The sequence below is a fragment of the Durio zibethinus genome, chromosome 24 (genome assembly GCF_047325235.1).
Source record: "Durio zibethinus cultivar Kanyao isolate XHJ-2024 chromosome 24, ASM4732523v1, whole genome shotgun sequence".
Taxonomy (NCBI): Eukaryota; Viridiplantae; Streptophyta; class Magnoliopsida; order Malvales; family Malvaceae; genus Durio; species Durio zibethinus.
The window spans coordinates 5,764,476-5,788,835 of record NC_143185.1 but is presented as its reverse complement, the minus strand read 5'-3'; the positions used below and the strand labels follow the sequence as shown (position 1 = coordinate 5,788,835).

The 24,360-nt window shown below is 29.4% G+C and overlaps 1 protein-coding gene across 1 annotated transcript; it reads right to left on the bottom strand.

The window, feature by feature from the left end:
- Positions 1 to 16,118: 16,118 nt before the first annotated feature.
- On the bottom strand, positions 16,119 to 23,919 carry LOC111316775 (mitogen-activated protein kinase 20-like). Its single transcript, XM_022918907.2, has 10 exons — positions 23,267 to 23,919; positions 21,660 to 22,068; positions 21,037 to 21,164; positions 20,862 to 20,921; positions 19,698 to 19,847; positions 19,462 to 19,617; positions 19,112 to 19,323; positions 18,899 to 19,000; positions 16,964 to 17,133; positions 16,119 to 16,847 (listed from the first exon to the last, which is right to left on the bottom strand). Exons 1-10 carry the CDS (start codon positions 23,288 to 23,290, stop codon positions 16,405 to 16,407), a joined length of 1,854 nt encoding a protein of 617 aa, XP_022774642.2. The 5' UTR covers positions 23,291 to 23,919; the 3' UTR covers positions 16,119 to 16,404.
- Positions 23,920 to 24,360: the final 441 nt, after the last annotated feature.

Genomic DNA, 24,360 nt, shown 5'->3' with positions numbered 1-24,360 from the left:
AACAGAATAAAGATTTGATATTTTCTCATGGCTTTAGCAATATCTAAACAAAAGAATGATGTTGCATTCATGCATGCTTATTTTTTTAAATAAATGTTCATGGGTCAAAGAAAAGGAACTAAACTGAAACATTGAAGTTTTTTTTATTTGCTTACTATTAAATCGCATGAAATTGTGGATTTGAGCATGATCTTGATGAATTGGGGCAAATTGTCAGATGATGCCATTTAAGAGAAAAAAAAATGAAAAGAGGTGGCACACTTAGGTGTTGAGAATAAAAAAGATGTAGGGATTTTTTAACGGAAAGAGAGGAAATCAATTAAAAAAATAAAAGCATTTTCAAAGGCTTTGGTTTTGTATTTTAGGAAAATGAACATATCAAGCTTTTAAATAGATATACATGAATAAAGAGTTTAAGTTTCTAGGTGAAGGCTTAGAGGAGTGTGATAATAGCAATATATATTTTTTTTCATGGGCTTAGTTATCAATTAAATAAGATGTTTTCAAAAATAATTTTGAGTTGCTTATATTATAACAAACATGTTAAGAAAGAAAAGCATGATTTTTTTTTCTTTTAGTTAGTGTGGTAGCTTCTTAACAGTTAAAATAATTCTAAAACTATATGGAATAAAGAAATGAGTGAGTTTTATTTGATAATTAAATAATTTCTTTTACCTTTGTATTTATATAAAAATAAACATTTTAAATTTTAATCATTTAGATGTAATGATAAAAAATGTAACACTTGCACTGATGTAACATAATTCCTATATATATATATATGTGTGTGTGTGTGTGTGTATTGATGTTCTTATTTTCTTTATACATGAAAGTCAACAATCCATTTTTAAATGGAGTGTATGAAAACAACGATTCATAACTTTTAGGTTAATGTGTATAACTTTTTAAAAAATAACAATATAAATGCCAAAAAACAAATCAACCTTCAAAAATAAAAATGAATTATTTTCAGTTAAGTATTAATAATTTGCATCACGAAAAGTGTTCAATAATTTAACCAACATATGAGGTTTAATATAATTGGATGCAATCTTATTTTATACAACAATGATTGGGAGAAAAGGAATGGAAAGAGGATGAGGCAAAATGCATTGTCAAAATTTATGCAATTGTGAGATGCAATCTTTTGTGAATTTTGACAAACCAATTTATCTAACAAAGACAAACCAAAACAAAATATAGCATTTTTTCACATTAATTACTGTAAAAATAAAATGAAAAAAGACTATTTACCTTTAACATGTTAAGAGAGTTAGAACTGTTTGCACATGTTTTTAAGTATTTAAAAAGCTTTCAAAAGAGAAAGAACACAAAAAAAGGAAAACCATACAAAAAAACACAAAAAAAATAAAAAAAAAATTCGCACATCACCATGATGGCAATATGAAACACACTAAATGATAATGTTTGATGTCCTTTATAAATTGGCTGCCTAATTTTTATTTTTTTTTTTGCCGATGTTCAAAATGTAGGTGACTATTGTCTTTGGGTGTTCCATCAAAGCTATTTCAACTTTCAAACTAAGCTATGCCACTAATAAAACATAAGAAAACTTATAATAATCGAAAATTAAATTTGGTCAGAAGATTTTTTTTTTTTTTAAGAATAAAGGTAGGATATTATAAGTTTGATTGTAATCACAATATTAACATGTCAAAATGGTGAATAAAAGTAAGTACTTTTGGTAGTGAATTGGAATCATATATGAAATTCTATCCTAAAACAATTTTAGAAGAAATCTGAAAAGATGTGCAAGAGTGTAATATCATAACAGATGAATGGTCAAGTGATTTTTTTTTATTTACCTAAAAATAACAAGTCGATTATATAGAATAAATTGTATTTGAGGATATGTAAATATTGGCATGTATCTTAATTGAAAAAAGGCATAGGAAGTCTTTCAGATTCTTGTTATAAAGCACTACTGTTGTGTTCTAGGCAATTTGGAATTCATCTTCATGAGTTAAAACATATTTCATATAAATTATTATTATATCTTTGACCTCAAACATGAGAGATTCATTATGTGCTACTACATTAGGCTTTGCAATCTTTGATAAACTATTTAATTAGAAATTGAAAATAATAAGTAAGATTGTATGAATTAGTTAATTGAGAGGTAGTAAAAATAACAAACTAAACAAAGTAAGCAAAAAAAAAAAATCAAATTTGAGAGAAAATAAAGTCTGAGATGTTATAAAATACAATGATAAATGAGGGTAAAATTTTGGTAATTGAATACAGCAAAGTAAAATAAAAGAATAAGAAAATGGAAATGAAATGTTGATAGTCATATTAGTTGCTGCAAACTTGGTTGTAGTTTTAGTAGTAGTGGTTTTAAATCTTTTCGTTATGGATTTGTCTAGAAAAAGTTACCATGCCATCAATCTGCCAATAGTAGATGGGTCCAATAACTGTGGTGTTTCAACAATGGAATATCAACTTTTGGTTAATAGAGTTGGTGAGGAGTTGTTAGTGTTGTAACTGCAAGAAGGGTGATCTAAATCTTGAATGATTCATATGAATTGATTAGTGCCACAACCCTTAAAAAGGCTTGGAGATTAAAAGCGAGGATTTCATGACTATGGTTTGAAATTTATCAATGTCTTGCAAGGTAATTTTTATTTTCACTCCTAAAGTTTTTATCAAGGTTGTAGCTTTAAAGTATTCACTTATATCAACAGATAATTAAAGGTGATGCTACAATAACTCATCATTTTTTTGCATACTAATGTTTATGAAATGTTATGAATTTTGTTAATCATAAAAGTTTAGCTTTTAGTTTTCTTTTTTTTTTTCTTTATATTTGAATCATCACAATCGAATAATTTCTATGTAATGACTCCTATCTTGATTGCATTAGGAGTCAAGAGATCATCTAGCATTTTAATTTTATTTTTCAATGATTTGATTGGTCTTAAAAGTATTATTTTATTCATCTAGTTGAGTTGCAATAATTATGTGAATGTTATGCCAATTAGGTTTTTTTATGATTTTTTCAAATAGTATTAATGACATTTGTGTAGTGTCATCTTTAATGAGAATTGTACTTTTGGCTTTGAATGTAAAAAAAAAACAAAAAAACAAAAAAAAAAAACTTATTAATAGGGATTTATCTAGGAAAAAAATGTAAAATGCCAAATTTACATTCATTAGTAACTTACAGCAATAAAGGAATTTTTCACCATGTTGTAAGCACCAAATTTTTTTTAAACAAAACTTAAGAGTATTGACACATTCATTGTATGCATTATAAAATCATCTATTGGTTGGAGCAACATCAATAATCTTGGCTTTAATGTTGAAAATTATATTTTGTCAATGAACAAGCGAATGTTGTAGTAAGTACTATTAAATGTGTTATTTTTACTTGCTATAACAAAGAAAAAAAATAACAAAACCTATATGTTTCTTGAATTAAGACAAATAAATCTACAACGATTGCATTTTGCTTAGGTTTATGCTTTAGAGCGTTCTAAGGAGAATGATTTTGTTGTTGCAAAAGGCGTACATATATTGGATCAATTTTTATAACTAACAAACACGTGCCAATAAGGAAGCAGCATAAGTAATAAATCAATATAATATTTTGAAAAAAAGAACCAATCAGGAGACTATAACTCTCATATTACCCTTTTTTGAGGTTATTTGTTTTTGAAATATAGATCAACATAGAATTGGTTGCTAAATTCAATGCCAAATAGATTTCTCCTGCATGGATAAATCGAAAACATGGCAAAAAAAAAACAATTTTATAAAGACTAAAAAAGGTTATAAAGAAAAGGCTTAGCCAAAGTAATAGACCCATGAATTTTTTTATCATTATTCTAGTAGAGATGAGCATACAATTCTTCATTCATTGAGCAAAGGTTTCTTTTTTTATTATAGATGCCATGGCATAATAAAAAACTATTTTTAAATAATATCCGTTATTTATAGACGTTAATTATTGTCATTAAATAAAAAAATAGATAATAGGCAGCTAATCATGTAAATATATTAAATAGCATGCAGTATAATGCTTAAGCCAACAACAAACCTCATATCTTGAACATATAAATCTTATTTGGTAACATCTTCAAGTTTGTTATTTAACTGAACTTGTCTCATAGGTGCAATTAATACCAAAACTCCAATGTAATCTATTCCAACAATAAATCAATATGAAACTAAGGGAAAAAACTATCTTAATTATAAATTTAATTAGGGAAATAACATGATAAGTTGTCTTGACTAATTTTGTCATTGAGCTTGTCATAGGGATGAAGTATGGAGTGAAGTTCACTTATATTTTTTCAACTTGATTTGCTTTGGTAAAATAGATATTAAATAATCCAGGTATAACTTGTAGTTATACTTACAATTCCAAAATTCAAATTGAGTCATTGAGTACAAATAACCGTAATTCAAAATCATTTTGAATAAAAATGCATCGTATCCTTTTATGAAAAATGCATTGCATTTTTTTAAAAAATGATGTTCATGTAATTGGAACTTAAAGTGTTCATTCATGGCAATGGAATTGCTGATTCCATGAAAACCAAAGTTTTTTAAAATTTGATTAAAGTGGTCATCAATTCCTATGAACTTAAAGCTAAAGACATTATTTAGTTCAGCAGGATTCACACATTTCTAAAGCCTAGTTATTTTGAATTTAATATTCTTTAAAGGTTAGGAAGGATCAACAAGCTCACTAAATAACTGATAGCTCATGGTTGAAAACTTAAGGGAATATTGCGATTAATCAAAACAAAGCCTGATATTGTGCACAATATAAGCAAATAAGACATAAAGAAATAAAATATTAGTGAAATTGGTAAAATAAATTAGACAGCATGCTTGAATTGTAGCCAACAAAAAAAAATATAAAAACTGGATCACGAACTTAATCAATCACTAATTGGAACTTAAATTATATAAAACTTCCTTGTAAACAATGTTTTTTATTTCATCATTTAATCCTGCATTTTTATCATGAATTAGAATTTTTAAACCTTACTTGGATGTTTCTCATGAAAGAGCTACATATATTTGACTATGCATAAAACTAGACTTAGGCAAGTAAAAGCCAACAATATCTAACGTTTGTCTTTGACTTTTGTTAATGGTCATCCTATAACAAAATCTTACAGAAAATTACGTTATATTTAAAACAATAAGCCATTTCTAATGTTTAACTATTAAAATAATTCTAAGAATAAAAACTTTATTACCAGCATGAGTTTCAAATATAATCCCACCCTCAATAACATTTTAAGCTAATTAAGTTACTACGTCTAGTACCATTGCATAAACTTGAGCGTTGATTTATATTTCTCAAAAGCATGCTAACAACACCTATTTTCAAATTCATTTCATAGTTAATAATATTAAAAAATTTTAAAAAGTTAAAATATTTAATAAGATAAAGCAAATACTAATTGGTTATTTGTTTTAAATCTTTTTAAATATAATCACTTCTCAAATACATTTTAATCTCACCTGAAAACAAATCAAAGATATAAGAATTGATCAAATCCACACTTTCATAATAGAGAGTAACAATTACCTTTTTTTTCACATAGCAAAGATCTAAGTAATTATACTAAAAATCATAGTACACTGTAAAGACTATGCTACCTATTGAATCACCAACATAATGATCTAGTAGATCCTGATGAATTTTTGTTTAAGTTTCCTCATTTTTATTTTCACATACTGTACATTCCATATTCGCATCACTTATATCCAACAATCACTAAGCGAATTCTACAATCTCGACCCCATTTACCTTATCTAGATTTTGTTTATAAGGTATTATGTTTATCTTTAAACGGAATATGTTGTAATTAGCTTACAATCTAGATTGATTTATTAAAGCATCCATAATATCTATCTTTATTCTTGTTTGGACAATAGGTAACACTTGACTGAAATTTCTACCTAAAATAATAGTTTTACCTCTAAACGGTTTTTTTCATTGGAATAAAAATGTCCTCTATAAATACACCCTCCAATAACTTGTTTAAAGCCTTAAAATAATTTCAATAAACCATAAAAGTTTCATCCCAAAGTATCAAACTCTTTCTTTGAATCAACTAAGCAAGTTGAGTTTTTTTTTTTATTTGACATGTGAAACATTCATTAATTCTTAAATGAATCTCGAACCAAGAATGTGTTGTCCAACCCCCTAAAAACAACAAAGAAGCAATGCCAAACAAAGCCACCGCTAGCATAATTCTCCTAATTGATATAATTCCATAAATAAGTGTATTCCATAAATACATTTTCCTTATTCCTTCATTATTATTAACAAAAAAACATTTTCCTTGTATTGGTATTAACCAATAGCTTTACAAATTCATAAATCTTCATTTGCTTTTCATTTAGAGTAGATAACAGTTGCGAATGCTAGTATTAAAGCTCAACCAAGTTATAGTTCAATTTCTCATAGATTAGTCTATCATTAATCCTATATAAACTCAATTCTTTTGGCATATACAGTTTATACTTAGATAAAGAATTATAATTTTTATTGAAAATCTGCTTAAGAGCAATCAAGACATTTTTTTTAATTCATTAACTAAGATTGAATAATCATCCAAATGCAACTTTCAGCTTATATTCAATATCTTTAACTTGTAAATCTCCAATTCTATTCCTAAAAACCAAAAGCATCTCTAACCTAACAAAAGATAACAATTATAAGAAAAACCAACCTAATTTCTTCGACTGATGCGTAGTAAGAACCTTAAAGTAAAACATCATTTCATTCTCAATCATCACCCAATAAACCTAATGCATAACATATACTTTGAAATGTAAGATACATGATCCCATAGTTTTTTACTTTTTAAGTACTATTCAACAAAATCCAAAAATAATACAACTCATTGGAGATAAGGTACACATATGTAATTTTGCCTATAGATTTTCCTTGTGTCTAGATTGTCATTCTTTTATCTTATCATTCCAAACCCATTTTATAAGAAATTTCAACATAATAAAAGTCTAGCTTTTTCATGCACTTGATTCGCATACATCCATTGAATCAACATTGTTTTTTGAACATGTGACATTTAAATAACAGAAGAAAAATCTTTTTATCATTGAAATACAGATTCTGCTCATTAGGTAGATGCACAAACAAATTTCACACACTTGACTCTCTATGATGTATGTAAAAAGTTTCCAACAAGCTTTATAAGCATATAGATACTGATAATCAAAATAAGATTTAACTTTAACAACTTCAATAGGACGTTGCTAATTACTTTGGTTTTCACATGACTAAACACTTTCTAGAATAGTCCTTAATCAATCATGTCATTTGTTTATGTACGTAAATAAGTACTTGATGGCCCTAGTTTTGCTACGAAACTCTAAATTGATATAAACTTCATATTTGACAATCAGATCCACATTGTATGTGAGAAAGATCTATTAAGCAGTTCAACCCCATTTCTAAATGCAACATTTTTTTGAATAGTTGTTTCCCTAATTTTATATAATGAAAATCGATTTTCATTGATTTTAGTCTCAAATTGAAACTTCTTTTGAAAAAATTTAGAACAACATCCTTTGAACATTTGTAGTGTTTGAGAAAATATGGTACCACACAAGGCATGGATCTTAAACTTCATAACAATTTCGTTTCTCCTTTAATCAAATCTCTTATTAGGTATTTTAGCAGATATAATCCTATCAATTTCATCACTTGTCATTAAGATGTAATCATAAAAGATTATAAGCATGAGGTAGGCCGCACATTTAAAATTCAATTATATAAGCCACTAAATAGAACATTACGTGAAAAAGAAGAATTAATGAACTATTCTTTGAAAATATAATAAGCACATTATGATAATCATAACAACAAAGGTAAAATAAATAACCTACCATAACATGAACAAAATGATTCTTCTTTGTTAAATCATCCATAAAGTATTGTAATGTAATCTTGAAATGACATAATGTCAAGCTTATCGTTAGTTTGTTGACTTGAAATTAAAGTCAATGATTCTTGGATTTTTAGCCATCGAGCCTTGCATGTGAATGTTATGAATAAATCAAGATAATCATAAAACCTATAAGTAGCTATTGCATTTTGGTAGTTCTAGAATAAATATCGAGGACTAGCTATAAAACTTGTTGACAATATGACTTGTTTACCAATAGAATTACCCTAAAGCTCACATTTTATTATTGAATCCCTAATATTTTTATTCATTTCATATCTAATAGCTTTCTAATTATCCTTTATAAATTGGAGTCGTATTTCCTTGACACTATCATATACATCTATAACAAAAATGTTGAAATAACCTATCACTTCACAACAAAGTATCACTTAAGCCTATTTTATTTTGAACAATGTATGCATAATATTCACTTATTGTCAATATATTTTTTTTCATTTACCTTTTTCTTTCTTAGGCCAATTAACATACTTGATATACACATTATAATCATTCTTACCATAAGAAAATAAGATAGGATATTGCAAACCCATAAAAGAATAATAAATATCACTGATTTTTTTCAAACCATTGAATCTATGATCAACGATTATAACTTATTACCTATCGTACTTACCTATATCTTCCACTATGAATGCAATAACATCATGCCCACTTAGAGGGATATAAGTTCTATATATTTATTTTTTTGTGCCTATCAATTTTAACATCATAAGAATATAGTCAAAATGCTTAAACTTATCTCTAGTTAGTCTAAACACTTTAACAACCTCATTGTTTGCATCAAGTATCTTGATCAAATCATCTACAAAGTGGGTCAACCTTTGAACCTTTATCAATACTCCTAAACACAAACATTTTATTTGAGATCTCATTTTTAATATTATATATGTACATCAAAGTAAATTTAAGATTCTAACCAAGAAAGGATAGTAAAGACCTAGTTATATGATGATTTTATCCACGGATCTTAAAAACATAAAAGTCTACTCTATTATTGATACTATTATCGACTTTACTTCAGTGAAGTAAATTAGTGCATAAAATTGTATATTCTTATGTTATCCTTAAAATTTGTAGATCTACTTTTTTTGACATATTTGAGTAAATTATCTAAATATTTTGAGTTTTTTTTTTAAAGCAACCAACCAACAATTTCTTGCTGACAACATAATGTAAATGTAGGATTTCATATTTGCTTTCAAATATCAATTTTCTTTTCGTATCACATTATAACATCAAAAGGGACAAACACACTTAGGACCATTAAAATAAAAAGCTATAAAACATGTTCTTGAACAAAAGAAAATTAATAAATAAAAATCTTATCAATATCACACTAAACAAACCAAGCATATTAAATTATCAATGAATAAATTATAAAAAATTTAATCTAACTTATTTGAATGTTCATTCCGTCTTTTCTCCCTACCACAAACATTTAATTGTTCTTGGTCTTCTATCCAACTATTATATCATACTTGTCATTTAAAGACATTAAAGGTGAAAACATAAAACTAAATATAAGTCAACCATTGTCATATAATTGAAAGAGAAAAAAACATAAGAATAACCTCAAATGAATGAAAGATTACCTATAGATTTTTGTGACAATCAAGCCTAAACCTAGACCGTGTCTAGAAGAGCTTGTCAAACCATCCCATTAAAACTCAAACTTTTTTTTATTTGATATATGAGTAATTGAATCCCTTGCAACAATAAACTTAGATGTTTTAATTGGAATTGTCTCTATTTCTCCATTAACACCAATAGTTGAATGTAATGATACATGAGACTAATATCTATTTTTTACATTAAAATTGAAAAAAACATGTCTCAATACATCATTAGTAAATCTCTATTAAATCATTTATTAAACCTGAAGGTTTTCTTCTCTTAACTTGTATATCATTAAATACCATAATACTCTTATCATTGGCCTGATCAACACGTTTATTATCTTGATCCCCATCAGTAACAAGCTAAGAAAAAGTACCTAAGCAAGGTTTTCTTACCTTCTCAACCTACTAAACCATAACATTTACAATCTCCTAATCTTATTCTCCCTTACTCAAGTAATAAGATCCATGGCTAAACACTACTACTGAATAGACAAAACTTTCAAGCAAATATAAAAAAAGCAAAAAAAAAAAAAAAAGCACAACTTACAGGAAAAAAACAAACAATAAGGAAAAAAAAAAGCAAAAAATGAAACTGACACATTAAAAAACAATTAAACCAAGATAATGAATCTAAAAAAATAAAACAAAGACAACTAAAAAAAAGTAACAACAGTAGAAAAACAAAAACTTAACTTGAAATTTAACTCAAACTTAATGAACTAAGAACTTTTAATAATAAAAGGAAAAATATAATAATAATTTTAAAAAACCATTTTCAATCAAACTTTAATATAAAGTAATAAAAACCAAAAAAATTTTCACTCAACTTTTTTTCCATCAATCATAGAAAAAGTATAAACTAATCAAGATAGCTAAAAAAAAAACCAAATGATTAGAAATGTAGGATGCTAAAATCAATCTAACACAAAAATGACTTAAAATTAACCATCAAAAGAAAAACTCTAATATAAAGTAATTTTAAACTACAATTAAACAACATGCAAACTCAAGAAAAATATAACTCAAAATTGAAACAAGCAACAATAATAGAGAAAAACCTTAGCTGTGTACTCACCTTAAATCAAAATAGCAAATAACTTTTAGCAATTCTTGAAGAAAAAATAAAATATTAATCAAATACAAAAACAAAACTATTTTGGAACAATATATAGCCAAAAAAATCTCATTCTAATTATTATCCGTCATTGACAAAAAAGTATAAATTGATCGATCAAAAACACAAAATGATTAAAATAATCAAAATGTTACCAATTAATCTAAAAAAACAAAAAACTATTTTGGAACAACATGCAGTAAATAAAATCATATTCAAACTATTATCCATTATTAACAAAAAAGTATAGATTGATCAACCAAACACCCAACAAACATATAAAATGATGAGATAAATCAAAATGTGGCCAACCAATTTCATGTAAAAAGAAAAAAAAAAAACATCATAACTAATTGCCCAAAACATTCCTTACCAATCAAAAAAAGAATATTATCATTAAGTTATTTCAAATCAAAATAAAACAATATGAAAACCTCAATAAAAAGTAATTAAAATTAAGATAGAAAGAAAAAAAAACATTAAAAAAAACCAAAAAAAAAGTTCACACCCCATTTAGCTATTTAACTCTATAAAGCCAAAACCATTTTAAGAAAACAAACAATACAAGCAAATTAAATTCAAATTAACAACAAAAAAAGAAAAAAAATATTTTACCCAAAATCAGAGAGAGAAAAAAGGAACAAAATAGTTCAAGAGAAGTAAGTAATGAAAAAAATGAAATGAAAAAAAATACATCAATAATAACTTGAGAATAACATAGAGCCTCGCACAAGTTGACATCACTATCTATGTTTTTTACACTAAAATTTCAGTTTTTGAATCCTCATTAATGTTGCAAATTACCTGACACTGAAATCTCTTACAAGAATAAAATATTGAAGTCTACAAAAACCAAATGAAGCTTTAAAAAATTAGAACAAAAAATGATTTCAGCTAAAAAAAAAACAAAAAATGGACAACTGTCAAGTTCAAGATCTTTTAAGGATCCTTTTAATCTAATGGTATATAGAATTTTTTTTTATTTTACTTTTGAAGTTACATTTTTACACTACGAATTATTGTAGTGAGATTGAGTATAAATCTTTTTAAAATTATTTTTATTTTTAAAACAATTTTCATTTTTTTATTTTTTAAATTCTAAAAAATACGTTTAATACATGAAAATAAAATATTATTTTCAAAAATAAAAATTGAGGTAAGTTTTTCACTATTGCTTGTAAGGTCTTTCCTACTTGGGTAACAATTTTTTTATTTGCCTGTTGGCCTATTGGCTTCATAGTTAAAAAGGATCAAATCTTTTTTGTTAAATTGTCTATGTTTAACCTTATAGTTGTAATACTTAAAAAATTGTTGGGCCCAAACGATATTGATTACTACTGAGTCATCTTATCTCATGCTTCATTTAAGAGGTCAGGTTCAAAAGTGTTTCACATTCCAAAATGACAAGTTATTATGATCGCCCAAAGGATACTAGGCGTCATTTATAAGGTCAATAACCCAACCCGTCACCGGTGGGTTCTGACCCAATCCGACCCCATAGGATCGATTTTTTTTTTAAAAATTGAGTTTTGGGTCGGGTCGTGTCGTGTCATGTCGGGTTTGGGTTTTAAGCAAACTCAACTCCGACCTGATATTTATATAAAAATTAATTTTTTAATTATTTATTTAATTTTTTTATTTATATATATTTATATAATTATATATTTAAATATTTATATTTAAAAAATAATATTTTATTAATTTCGGGTTGGATCAGGTCGGGTACGATTTATACAATGTCGGGTCGGGTATGAAAAAAATTAAAAAAATTTCAGGTTGAGTCGGGTTCGAGTTTGATAGATACAAAGTCGGATCGAATTTAGGGTGAGCAAAAACCTGCCTCAACTCAACTCGTTGCTAACTTAGTCGTTTCTTCCTCTTAAGTGCCTTTGGCATTATCTAACTTTTCTTTAATTGATTTTACCATTCATTGATTCCATTTAAATATGGCAATGATATGGGGTGAATCTTGCTTTGATTGTCATTAACTCAAAATTCTAGAATCCTTACCTAATTCTTGTCCAACCTCACTCAGAAGAGTGTCTCCCTAGCTTCGATCTGCCTCGACCTAATATCAAGCTATTAAAAATTTATGATCACAAATTCAAGCTTATTACATAAAGCTTTTTACTACTAGTAAAACTTCATTTCATTATTAATTACTAAACATTACATCATCAATTCAAACAAACATTTTCCAAGACAAGTAGAAACAAAATATACACGAGTATTTTTCTATACTCATCCTGTCGCAAAATCCTTTTACATTAATGAAAGAGTAAGAAGTAAGAAACATATCTAGAAAAATAAGAAACAAGCTTTTAAAAGGTAAATAAAATAAAGGGAAAAACAAATAGATCTAGAACAATGAACAAAACTCTTTGAGTTATATATATTTATATATATCTAGAAAAATGGATAACCAATTTAGATAATATAAAATCATTAGCTATGGCCATATAAAAGTTATAATCCAAAAAATTAGTGGCAACAACCGAAAGTTGCTGGTGAGTGGTGATAGGTTGATGACCTTACTTTGGATGAATCTATTGGGAAGGAAATTGTTAGATGGATGGGAGTGACCCACTAAGCTGGTAAGCCTGTTTGTTTTCAAATTTCTTATAGATCTGAAAAACTAAGATAGAAAGAGAGAATAGATGGATGATGAAGCAAGTGGGAAAGAATAGATGGACGATGAAGCAAGTGAGAGGGAAGTTGTTGGGTGGATGGACGAGAAAAAAATTGTAAATTTGAGATAAAAATGTGGAAGCTGAGGTTAGAGGCAAGAAAAAATGAAAAAAATAAAGAAACCCTAAAAATATTATATATAAGGACATTTTGATAAAAAATCTCGGGTCAGGTCAGTGCGAATTTCATGTAAATTCACCTCTAACCCATCTCCAAATTAAAAAAAAAAAATCGACCCGATATGTTACCAAATTTTTTTAAAAAATCGATCTTATAAGGTAAGTTTGGTCAAGTCAAAACCTGATGATTTCAGGTCGATTTATCATCCCTAATTTCACATGCTCATCAGTTCATGGGCAAGCTATAAAATTATGAATGGAGGTGATTTTGAAACTTACATAGAACTTGTTTAGCTTGTTTGCTTGTAATTGTGGGCCATTGTCAACCACTAAAGTATTTGACAATTCAAATGTACAAACAATTGACTTCCAAATGGAGTTTTCCTATCACTTTTTTGATAGTTGTGGTTACTGGTTTTGCTTCTACCCACTTTGCAAAATGTGTTAATTAAATATTACGAAGCTTGCAAATGTAGATATTTTTTAGTAGTTGTTAATGAACTTATTATGGATTAGTTTTGGTCTTGCCTTTCAAGCCTTGTATTGAACCAAAACTAGAGCTTTATTGGAAAGAAGAAATAGATTCAAGACATGCTGCAAATGTCACTTTTGTTCAAGTTTATTTTGTCTCTACTAATTATGGTATGCAAAAAGCATAATCGAAATACATCTAGGATACAATAAAGCCTTGTTTGATGTTACTTTATACTTATGATATTAAACCACTAAACACCTTTGGTTTGAGACAAAAATACCTTGTTTTGAACAAGGCTTTTTGCAACAAACAATGACAGACAATTACCCTATATTTGAGGGTGAACGGGAGGATGATAAAAAAACTATAGAAATTTCTTGAATGTGTTTTAACCATCTCTATTTATAGAGATTAATTGAACTCAAAGATTGTAACTTTTTGATTAATTTGTTTCAATCAACAATCACTTCTTTTGATTAAAACGTATCTTTTTAAATAATTACAAATATAATTATTTATGTGAAAGATTATTATATAAAAGAATATAACTCATTCGAAAAGAAACCATCCATTTCATTCGAAGAAATATTTTTTTGAACTAGAACATTCTAATGCCCATCAGGGCATTCAATTGCCCCTTTCAAACTGCTTTTCCAAGTTAGCGAAGTCGACTTTCTCGAATAAGGAAGTTGTCTGACTCCAAATGTTTGTGTATGGACATTCAAATTCCCTAAATAGAACTCTCAAAGAGAAAGTATTGAACTGCCCATGGAAAAGCATTCGAATGCTTTAGTCTAAATTCATGAAATTAATTCTTTTAGCTTTCGAAGCTTAGTGAAAGCTTTATTGATTCTTGGTTTCTCGTTTTCTTAACATATATCAAGCTTAATTAACCATCTTTCACTATTTTGAAAATCAAACGACATGATTGTGGGCTAAGAACAACTTCATCCGAACTTAAGAAGGCATTTCAACAAGGGCATGGTGAAGGGCCTTTGTACAGAGTATCCTATAGAGGTACATATCTGGTTGGCTTGTTCTGGAATTTCGTGGCTTTTAGGGGGTAAAAGATAATACGCCCTCTTTCAGGAATGAAATAATAGGAGTCATTCAGCTACATTTATTTGGAGATATCGAGGGTCCTAACTGCCATGCCAACCCTCGGGGAGGCGACCTGCTTGAGAAGGACTTTTTCTCTTTTCACTATCACATGTGTCGATGATAATTTGGATAGAGAATTTGCATAAATGTTTTAAGTGATAGATGCAATTTTGTTTTGTGTTAACTTATAATATATATATATATATATATTTATATTTATATGATTTATTAATTTTATTGATGAAAAAAGTGTAAATTTTTTTTTTTTTTTAATTTTGTCATTGTCTAATAAAAAATTTTAGAATTGTCCAAAGGAAATATTTTCTTCAAATTTTGTTATTTTTTTAATTTTTTGAGATATCCATGAACACGTTTGCACAAAAAATGAATCCGCTAATGTGAAGTATGGTGACAAAAAATTTGGATACACATATACACAAGGCTTATTGAATATTGATCACAAAAACTATAATTAAAAATTCAATATTTAACTGAAAGATCAGAAAACTGTAGATAGATTTATCATGCTTTAATCAGTTCCCTCTCATCCTTAGTTTCAAACAATGGGAATATAATGTCAGGGAATCAAAGCTGACCAGATTGATTTCACTCTCTCGAGAACACTAGCAATGATCAAGCATGTGTCTTCAGTTTATCATGTTTTAATTTGAACCATGCTACTGTCACTGTCTAAAATGTTCATGCAAGATTTGTATTTGTGAGAGGATTTGGCCGAAAATAACGAGCACTCCGGCCTCTTACGGCTCCTCTGCACTTCCCTGAAAATAATAAGCTGGAGAATACAAAAACAAGAAACCCTGGCGGAGTAGAAAATTTATTTTTCTAGGACGTTGTATAAATTGCTCTTTATCTAACATGTGATGCATTCAATGAAAACCAACATTGCTTTCACTCCATCTAATAATTCAGATTGAAGGGAACACGTGAGAGCACACCAAAGAAAAGATTAAAAAAAAAAAAAAAAATCCTATTGTGGGTATCATCCATATTGAATGCTAATCACACTGAATGTCACCATTGCTATGTATATTAACTTCACGGTATGTCCGAGACCAAAAGGCCAATTCCTTATTTCCCAGATGCTCTAACATAAGTCCCTTAAAATGTGATGGAATCAGATTAAAAACGAAAGGCGCGATATTGGCCGTAAGAAAGTTATTGTGCTTATAAAATTAAATGTATTGATTTGATAGACATCTTTTTACAGATTCGACTAAACAAATCTCCTCAGGTTTTTTCCGTCTACGCAGAAAGATCCGTTAGTTGATAGCTTCTTAATCCTTCTCTAATACATCCTTGTCATACCATACTGAACAGTTCCAACCTTCCTATGAGTAGTGGCAGTTGCAGCAGCACCTATTCCACCATATTGAGCTTTCGCCTGCAACAAGTTTGTATCAATGGAGATTCTGTCATCAGCAGGTTCCACCTTGTTCACTCTGGTCATGAAAAACGGGTTTGAGTCGATATTGATAGCTATATCTGGTGTGAATTTGGCTGCCATGCCGCATTGTGGAACTTGTCTAGTTTGGGAGGGCAACTCCCTTTCAGACTCCATTGTTGATCTTTCTTGCTTTCCAGTGCTAGATTTGTGATAAGAATATGCCGGAAGAACAGGTTGGGGAGGAAGAACTGTGCTTCTTATGCATGTTCTTGGATCATAGGTATCTTTCATGATTGCTCCATTCTCGTAAGGCACAACTGGGCCTACTACCTTTCCTGGTTTGGCTGAATAGAGGGCATATTTCGGTTCAACTACTATGTAAATACAAGGGGCAAAAAAAAAAAAAATAAAAAGAGCAAAGGAGAAAGGAGGGGGTGAGCTAGGATAGTCTAAAAAATACCTTGTGGGATTCTTTGTTGTGCCTGCAATGTTCTTGATAAATGTACGGGAACAGCTTCAGTTTCCCTGGAACTTTTGCTGTATGCCTCTTCTGCATTTTGCCTCTCTTTTAGGGAATTGATGCTTGGTTGCTCTTTGGGGCAAATTGCATTAGAATGTACAATTGTTGACCTGCATATTCATGGGATTAAAATGCCAACCATCAAAATTAAAACAAAAGATAATGTTGTCCTAACAACAGCCTATTCCCAATAAAAGTTAATAACATAAAAAATTACGTCCTACCAACCACCTATATACCTTTCTTTCGGCCCAAAAATGAAAAAACAGCCTATATGTCGAAGGTGGTCTAGCATGGTAGTGGTGAGGAAAATTAATGTTTTCAAAACAACATGAAGCTACCACCATCCAATACTCAAAAGAGCCAAAAAAAGAAAAACAAACCCAGACGAAGAGAAAGCAATCCTGCTATTAGATTCAAGTAAAAAATCCAAAGGAGAGTTGTGCAAAGAAATTGCCTTAAGATTTTACAATAAGATCCCATACGAACATTAACTAGGCATCAACTGAAACATAAAAACATTGCATATAACATCACGAGCAAACTATATGCCCAGCCTTAACTCATTATGTTCTGATTGTGTTCATAGGCATGCAACTATGCAAAAACCAATCTTTACAAGAATATTGTCCTCTACCTCAAGTTTTTTAGAATAACTTAATCATTCACTTGTTCATGCACAATTATTGAGTTCCAAAACCCCATTTAAGCCTGAGCTCGTTTAACTATCTAGTGGAAAATTAATTTCCCCAATGTCTTATTTACTCAAAATCTGAAACCAGAGTTACTAGGAATGAAAATGAGCCTCCATGCAGCTTTGGCACATGCTTATTTGCTTTTAAAGAGTGAATCTATGCATAGTTAGCAGCTTTAGATTCATCGTTTTTGTTTCTAATTCAACATTTCAATAATGAGAATTAGGGCTTTTGGAATGCAACAGGAACCTAAAATTAAAATAATAAGATATTATTTGGTATTAATAGCATTAAGAGTTCATTTCTTCAGCTTCATATTTAATAGCATTAAGAGTTCAATTCTTCATATTCCCCATTTGAGACTATGAAGTGGGTGTTTGACCTGGTTTATCGAAGAGCTCTTCTATTACAAAAGTAGAAGCAGGGTGTTTGGCAGTCAAACTTTAAAATTTTTTAACTTACACAGGAAACCCATTTGAGCTCTTAGAATGAGCTAGAATAAAGCTTCTTGAAGAAACATTAATGTGTAGCAACAAACATATAATGAGTCTCTTTACATATGTTATTTTACCCTTCAATGAAACATAAAATTATGAGGAGAATTATATTATCTACATTCTTCCATTTTATTATGCTCAAGTTTTTTTTTTTTTTTTTTTACTGTTTTCTATTTGAATTGTTTTAAATGGTAGAAGTTTTATTTGTTAATTTCCAGCATGCTTTCACCTTGAACTCAATGTTTATTGCTGAAGCAAATACCAGGCAGTGATTGGCAGATTAACAAGTATTTCTATAATTTACTCTTATAAGTTCTCTTTTTAATTACAGGCAACAACCTCAGTCATCTAATAGTTAATGACACTTGCACAACCAAACAACACCAAAAACTACACTAAAGCCTGCCCTAACTATAACCATCTTTATTTGCCCAAAAATAATCTAGATGCACTGATTTATACATTCCATCCAAATAAATAATAGCACATTTTCTACACACAACATACATATAAGGATCAATGCTTTAGTGTCATGCATACATACTCAATGCATGATACAATATATTAAGTGAACCAAACAGCACATGGGCATGAGTAGTAGTATTATTTCAAAGTCCAAACCATAACTTTTGGCCATTGTAATAACAAATTGAAAGTAAAAATTAGAATACATGTATATCTACCTGGGAAGAGAGACATGCTTTCTTTCAAGTGGGATAACTGGCCCACTTTTACCACCATTTTCCTCAAGATGTGCGAACTGCTTTCTGAATTGATCAACAGCACTACATAAAAATATACATTAGAAATAAACTATAAGTGGCAGAAGAGTGATTACTAATGAATCTCGGTAAGATTTAAATAATGAGAAAAGCAACAAAAACACTAAATAAAACCTTGGATAGAGAAAGTTTGTCCTCTCAGTTCCATTCATATAGTCTTTAAGCAGCTGAGGATGGTATTCCAGTATCTCACGGAAAATTAGCTCCCGTATATCCTCCTTTGTGACCCTTCGCCTCTCAAACTCAAATTCCATCTTTGTTATTGGCTGACAAGAAGGCTCCCTCTCAACTTTTGCCAGTCCCTTAAAGTATGGATCGGCAAGGGCCTGAAACATACCAAATCAAATGATATCATTGTTATAAATTTAATAAGTAAAATGATACCATATACGTAATAGTTAAAAGAAATTTGCAGCACAAAATTTTCAGGGAGAAAACCAATACTTTACTGTAAAACAACAAACCTCTTCAGCAGTTGGCCGGTCTTTTGGATCAAAGGCAAGCAACCTTTGCAGTAGCCGTAGGGCCAAGGGATCTGCATTTGGAAATTTTTGTTCAAATGGAACGAGTTGTTTTTTTCTCATGCTTGTTAAGTATCTTCTTGCCTTTTCATTTCGAACCTGTGAACAACAAGAAAAAAAAGTTAACAGTAGTCATGTCTTGATGATCAAAAACTGCTCAGAAGTCTTAATATGCATACCCGAGAGATGGTATCTAACGAAGGTGTACCAAGCAAATCAGTCATCAAATCCAGCTGGTGAACAACATTTTTCCCAGGAAAAAGTGGCTTCCCAGTTAATACCTCAGCAAAGATGCATCCTATACTCCATATATCAATTGCAGGTGTATACTGCATTAATGTGAAGTAATAAGAACAGGAACAAGAAATTGGACAATAAACAGAAAAACCATCATGCAGCATCCATTCAAAGTAATAAGTACATGAATCAAAAATTGGAAAATGAAAAGAAATCCCATCATATAGCATCCATTCAAGGTAATAGGAACATGAATCAAAAATTGGAAAATAAACAGTAAATCATCATGCAACTACTTGATCTGGTACGTTACTAACATGGGATAGGATTTATATTTATAGGATGATGGATACCTCTGCACCATAACTCAAATGCTAAGTTGCTATTAAAATGGTCTTTTAATAATATTCTAAATCTATATTTGAGGCTCGTAGAATCATATGGATAAAGTACATGTGCACTTTTAGAATTTTCTATTACAAAAAGGAGAAATTTCTACTAAAATCTGTACTACTCGTCTGAATGTGTTGTTCTATAAACAAGTCCTTATTGTGTAAATTATCAACACCATCATTTCAAAAAACACTTGAATTCATTAAAGAATAAAAAGTATGGAATTAGAAATTACTTTAGTATAGGAAAAAACAATTCTTGAGTTTAGAAAAAATTCAGAAATTTCATATTAAAACTAACATAGATACTTTGTTTCATTTTTTTTTACTATTAGTACAAGCAACGAGAGAAAAGAATTATTTCACAACATAAATTGCTATGTTAGCCACATGCTATGAAATTCTTATCAACTTAACAATTCACCTACAAGCATTTTAAAGAGAACTTATGCGCTAATCAACATATCTGTTAAAATAGCCACACTTTTAAATTTAATAGCTTGATCCAAATGAAAGAAACAAGTAGATAAGATATAGATAGATAAGAAACTGAACTTGAAAGAAATAGCATGCACCAGAGAATGACCAAAGCTTTACTACATAAAATGCAACATAGATCTAGAAGATATCTTCATCTAATATAAGCTCCAAATCACATGATTTTAAGTTTTTAGTGTTCCAAACTTTAAGGGCTATACATAATAACCCCTTTACCTTAGAGAAAAAGGATCCACAGAGCTCAGGAGCTCTATACCATCTTGTAGCAACATAATCCTGTAAATGTACCACAAAAATGTGTACATAAATCAGCTCTTGTTATTGTGATAGATGTATGTAGGCAATAGTTAAATATGAAAACATAAAAAACCAGTTATTCTAAATGACATACCGTCCAGAATATCGTCGTTGGTGTATCATTGAATGCAACTCTAGCTAAACCAAAATCGCATATCTTAAGTTTGCAGTTTGCATTTGCCAAAATATTCTTTGGTTTTAAATCTCGATGATAGACATTCGCTGCAACCAAATAGGTAAATATCAGATGCATTCTGCAGTCTACAAATATAATCTACCCTGGCCACAAGACAAGACATTGAGGTTGATTTGAAAAGGGGAAAAAAAGGAAAATGGAAAATAGTAAAAAAGAAAAATAACAGCCAGTTACTTGCGTATAATACATGCTAATAGAAGCAGTTGTTACCAAAGATGAGTACAACTGAAAGGATTAGCTGAAAATTGAAAACAAAGCATCGAAAACTTTAAATAATTGGACTAGAAAAAAATATTTATGAGAAAAATGTTTACCAAATATTACGGCATAATGGTAGATGTTTGATAAAAAAAAAAAAACTATAATTACCATTAAAATGGTCAGACATGACAAACCTTATTTTTGACAACATTACACCACCTATAATTATCAAAATTGATCAACCCAATCAACACAGTTATAGCTATAACCAAGTTCAAGACTCAGACAATGCAACGGAGCCAATATAGAGCTACAATTACCAGTATGAATATACTTCAATGCACGAAGTAGCTGGTAAAGAAAAAACTGGTAGTGTTCTCTAGTCAAGTCATCATTAGCTTTAATAACTTGATGAAGATCTGATTCCATGAGCTCAAAAACAACATAAATATCTTTGAAGTCCCTTCGCGAAGGAGGGAGCATAATGTGTTTAATCTCAACAATATCAGGATGCCGAAGAAGTCTGAGCAGCTTTATCTCGCGAAGAATTCGGGCAGCATCAGAAATATGCTCAAAAATATCATGTATTTTCTTTATAGCCACTTTTTCACCCGTATGGGTGTCAATTGCTGAGCACACAACACCATAACTGCCTTTTCCTATAACTTCTTGAATCTTATATCTATTGGCGTCACCATATTCAGAGAAAAAGTCCATCTCTGTTGAACTCTGTGGCACAAAAATGCAAGTAAGACAAGATTGCCAAGCATATACTTTTCACTAAATGCAAGGCATGTAGTCCAATATAGCACGACCTTATACATATCCACAGGTTAATACATGCAGGAGTTGAACCATTCAAATTCATTACCAATGAAAGTGCTCCATTTAACTGGAAACATAGTTCAATATACAAATGTAGGACAAAAAGATAATGAAAATGAAACCATTAACAACAAACAGAAAAGGACAAAAAGAAGGAAAAAGAAAAAACACAGCAACAGCATCAATAAGACAATCTATTTTAAACTCATCACTGTATGACGGTCTGTACCTGAAACAAAACCAAATAACTCCCAACAGCCAGTCTACAGTTTTCTTCTTTTTGATAACTATATCATCATACAGACTTTAAATTCATAAGCTAAGCAATTACTTCCAAAACCGCAGAGGCAACTAGTCTTCAAGGTGAAAAGAAAAAGAAAAATCAAAATTTTAGAAAAATTACAAAAAAAAAAGGATGATAATAGGCGGGATAATATTATTTTTTTTTATAAATAATTAAGTTTCAGAATGCCTGCATAGCAAACGGGTTGGAAAGGAAGACAAACTTACTATGCTAAAATAACTATAAGGGACTTTAATACCCTACTTTCCACATATATTATGCACCATCCAGAAATCAAAGCCTGAAAGAAGATAAGCTAAGAGAGAAAGATCCAGAGAAAGAAATTTGGGAAGCAAAAACAAAATAAACTTTCATGAAGAAAAATATCTTTTGATTTAGAAAATAAATGAAAATGGCCTCAAATGGGAGGAAATATCTTTTGAGTGCAAAAGCATTTATTTCAAGGGATAGCATTCCAGAATAAGAATGAAACTCACTTAGCCGAATCAAAACTTGCATTAAATTTATGCTTTTTGTTCGAAACGCATTACAAGAAGAAATTTAATAGCTTTAACCAAAGAAGAAAATATCTGAACACAAATTCATTCCTTCACTGACAAAATCTCTCAAACATCTTCCAACACAGAACAAAACACCCAAAAACACAACAATCCCATATTTCATGTTCTTACCAAACTACCCAACACCATCACTCAACATTCCCTTTTTCAATAGTCATCAATCAATCAATCAGCAGTAAAAGAGATGAAGAAGATAAACTCCCAAAATAGAACAAAAAAAAAGTAAATGAAAAATCACCTTCTTTCGGTGATCTTGCTGCATTTCGTGAAAAAAGTATCCAAATTTAAATCCAATGAAGATCGCGAAGAAACAGAGAATAAAACCCAATCAACAGAAACGAGGCAGTTGAATAAACAAAGTGAAGAAATCTAAGAAATCAACCACATTTGCCCCATCTCCCTCGACTCCGGATCACAAGTCCATAATCCCACCGATTTCTCCAACATAATAAAATCCAAACCAAATCCTTCATACACTCTTTTCCTTCTTCTTCTTCCTTCTCCCTCTTTTTTTTTTTTTTTACCACAGCAATTTCAATTCAACAACTACCATCATAAAGCAGCTCTCAAAAACACTCTTTGATAATTTAGTTCTAACAACTCTTCTACCATTTTTTTTCTTTCTTCTTTTTCCTTTCCCTTCAAGTCTTCAAAAACTTCACCGATAACCCAAATTTCTCTTTCTTTTCTCTTCTTAAAACAATACCCAAAAAAATTAAATAAAATATAAATAAAAAAGGTGAAATGTGTGAACGAAGAAAGTAGAAGCTACAAGATCTGAACACCGACAGAAAGGGTAGAGGAAGAGAATGAGAGAGAAGAAAATTATTTTTATTTTATATTATCAATAATATAAATACGGCGTGAATCTAGGGATATATACAGTGGGCTGTTGTGTTGCTTATCTAATACCGTATTTTATACGTTTTGGACTGTATTTGGACACAATAGTGGCAGATGCTATAAATACAATTAGTTTTGAGGCGTTTTGCGTTCGCAACTGGCAGAATTAGGGTGGATTTGTGGATGTGAACTATTTGCACCCTCACTCTTTTTTTTTAGCTATTTTTATATAAAATTATTTAATTTATTTATTTAAATTTTTTATTTTTAAATTTTTAAATTTACAAATCCAAAAATTTACTAAAGTTTCTAAATTTACATATCTAATTTTTTTTTTAAATTTTCGTTTCAAATCATTTAAATAAAAAAAATTCAAAAGCTCACATTATATAATTAGGTGCTCTTGCTATTAAATTTATAATTTTTTTATTAATTTGTAATGGGCTTATAATTATTTCAATCAAACCTTACTTTTTTTTTTATAATGTT

What these genes read in the sequence shown, in the direction of transcription:
- LOC111316775 (XM_022918907.2), bottom strand. Translation starts at nt 23,290, where the DNA reads ATGCAGCAAGATCACCGAAAGAAG. An exon ending in ACCGGCCAACTGCTGAAGAG is followed by an intron (nt 19,324 to 19,461) that starts GTTTGTTGTTTT and finishes GGTATGTTTCAG; the next exon opens with GCCCTTGCCGATCCATACTT. An exon ending in ACAACAAAGAATCCCACAAG is followed by an intron (nt 16,848 to 16,963) that starts GTATTTTTTAGA and finishes CCCTCTATTCAG; the next exon opens with CCAAACCAGGAAAGGTAGTA.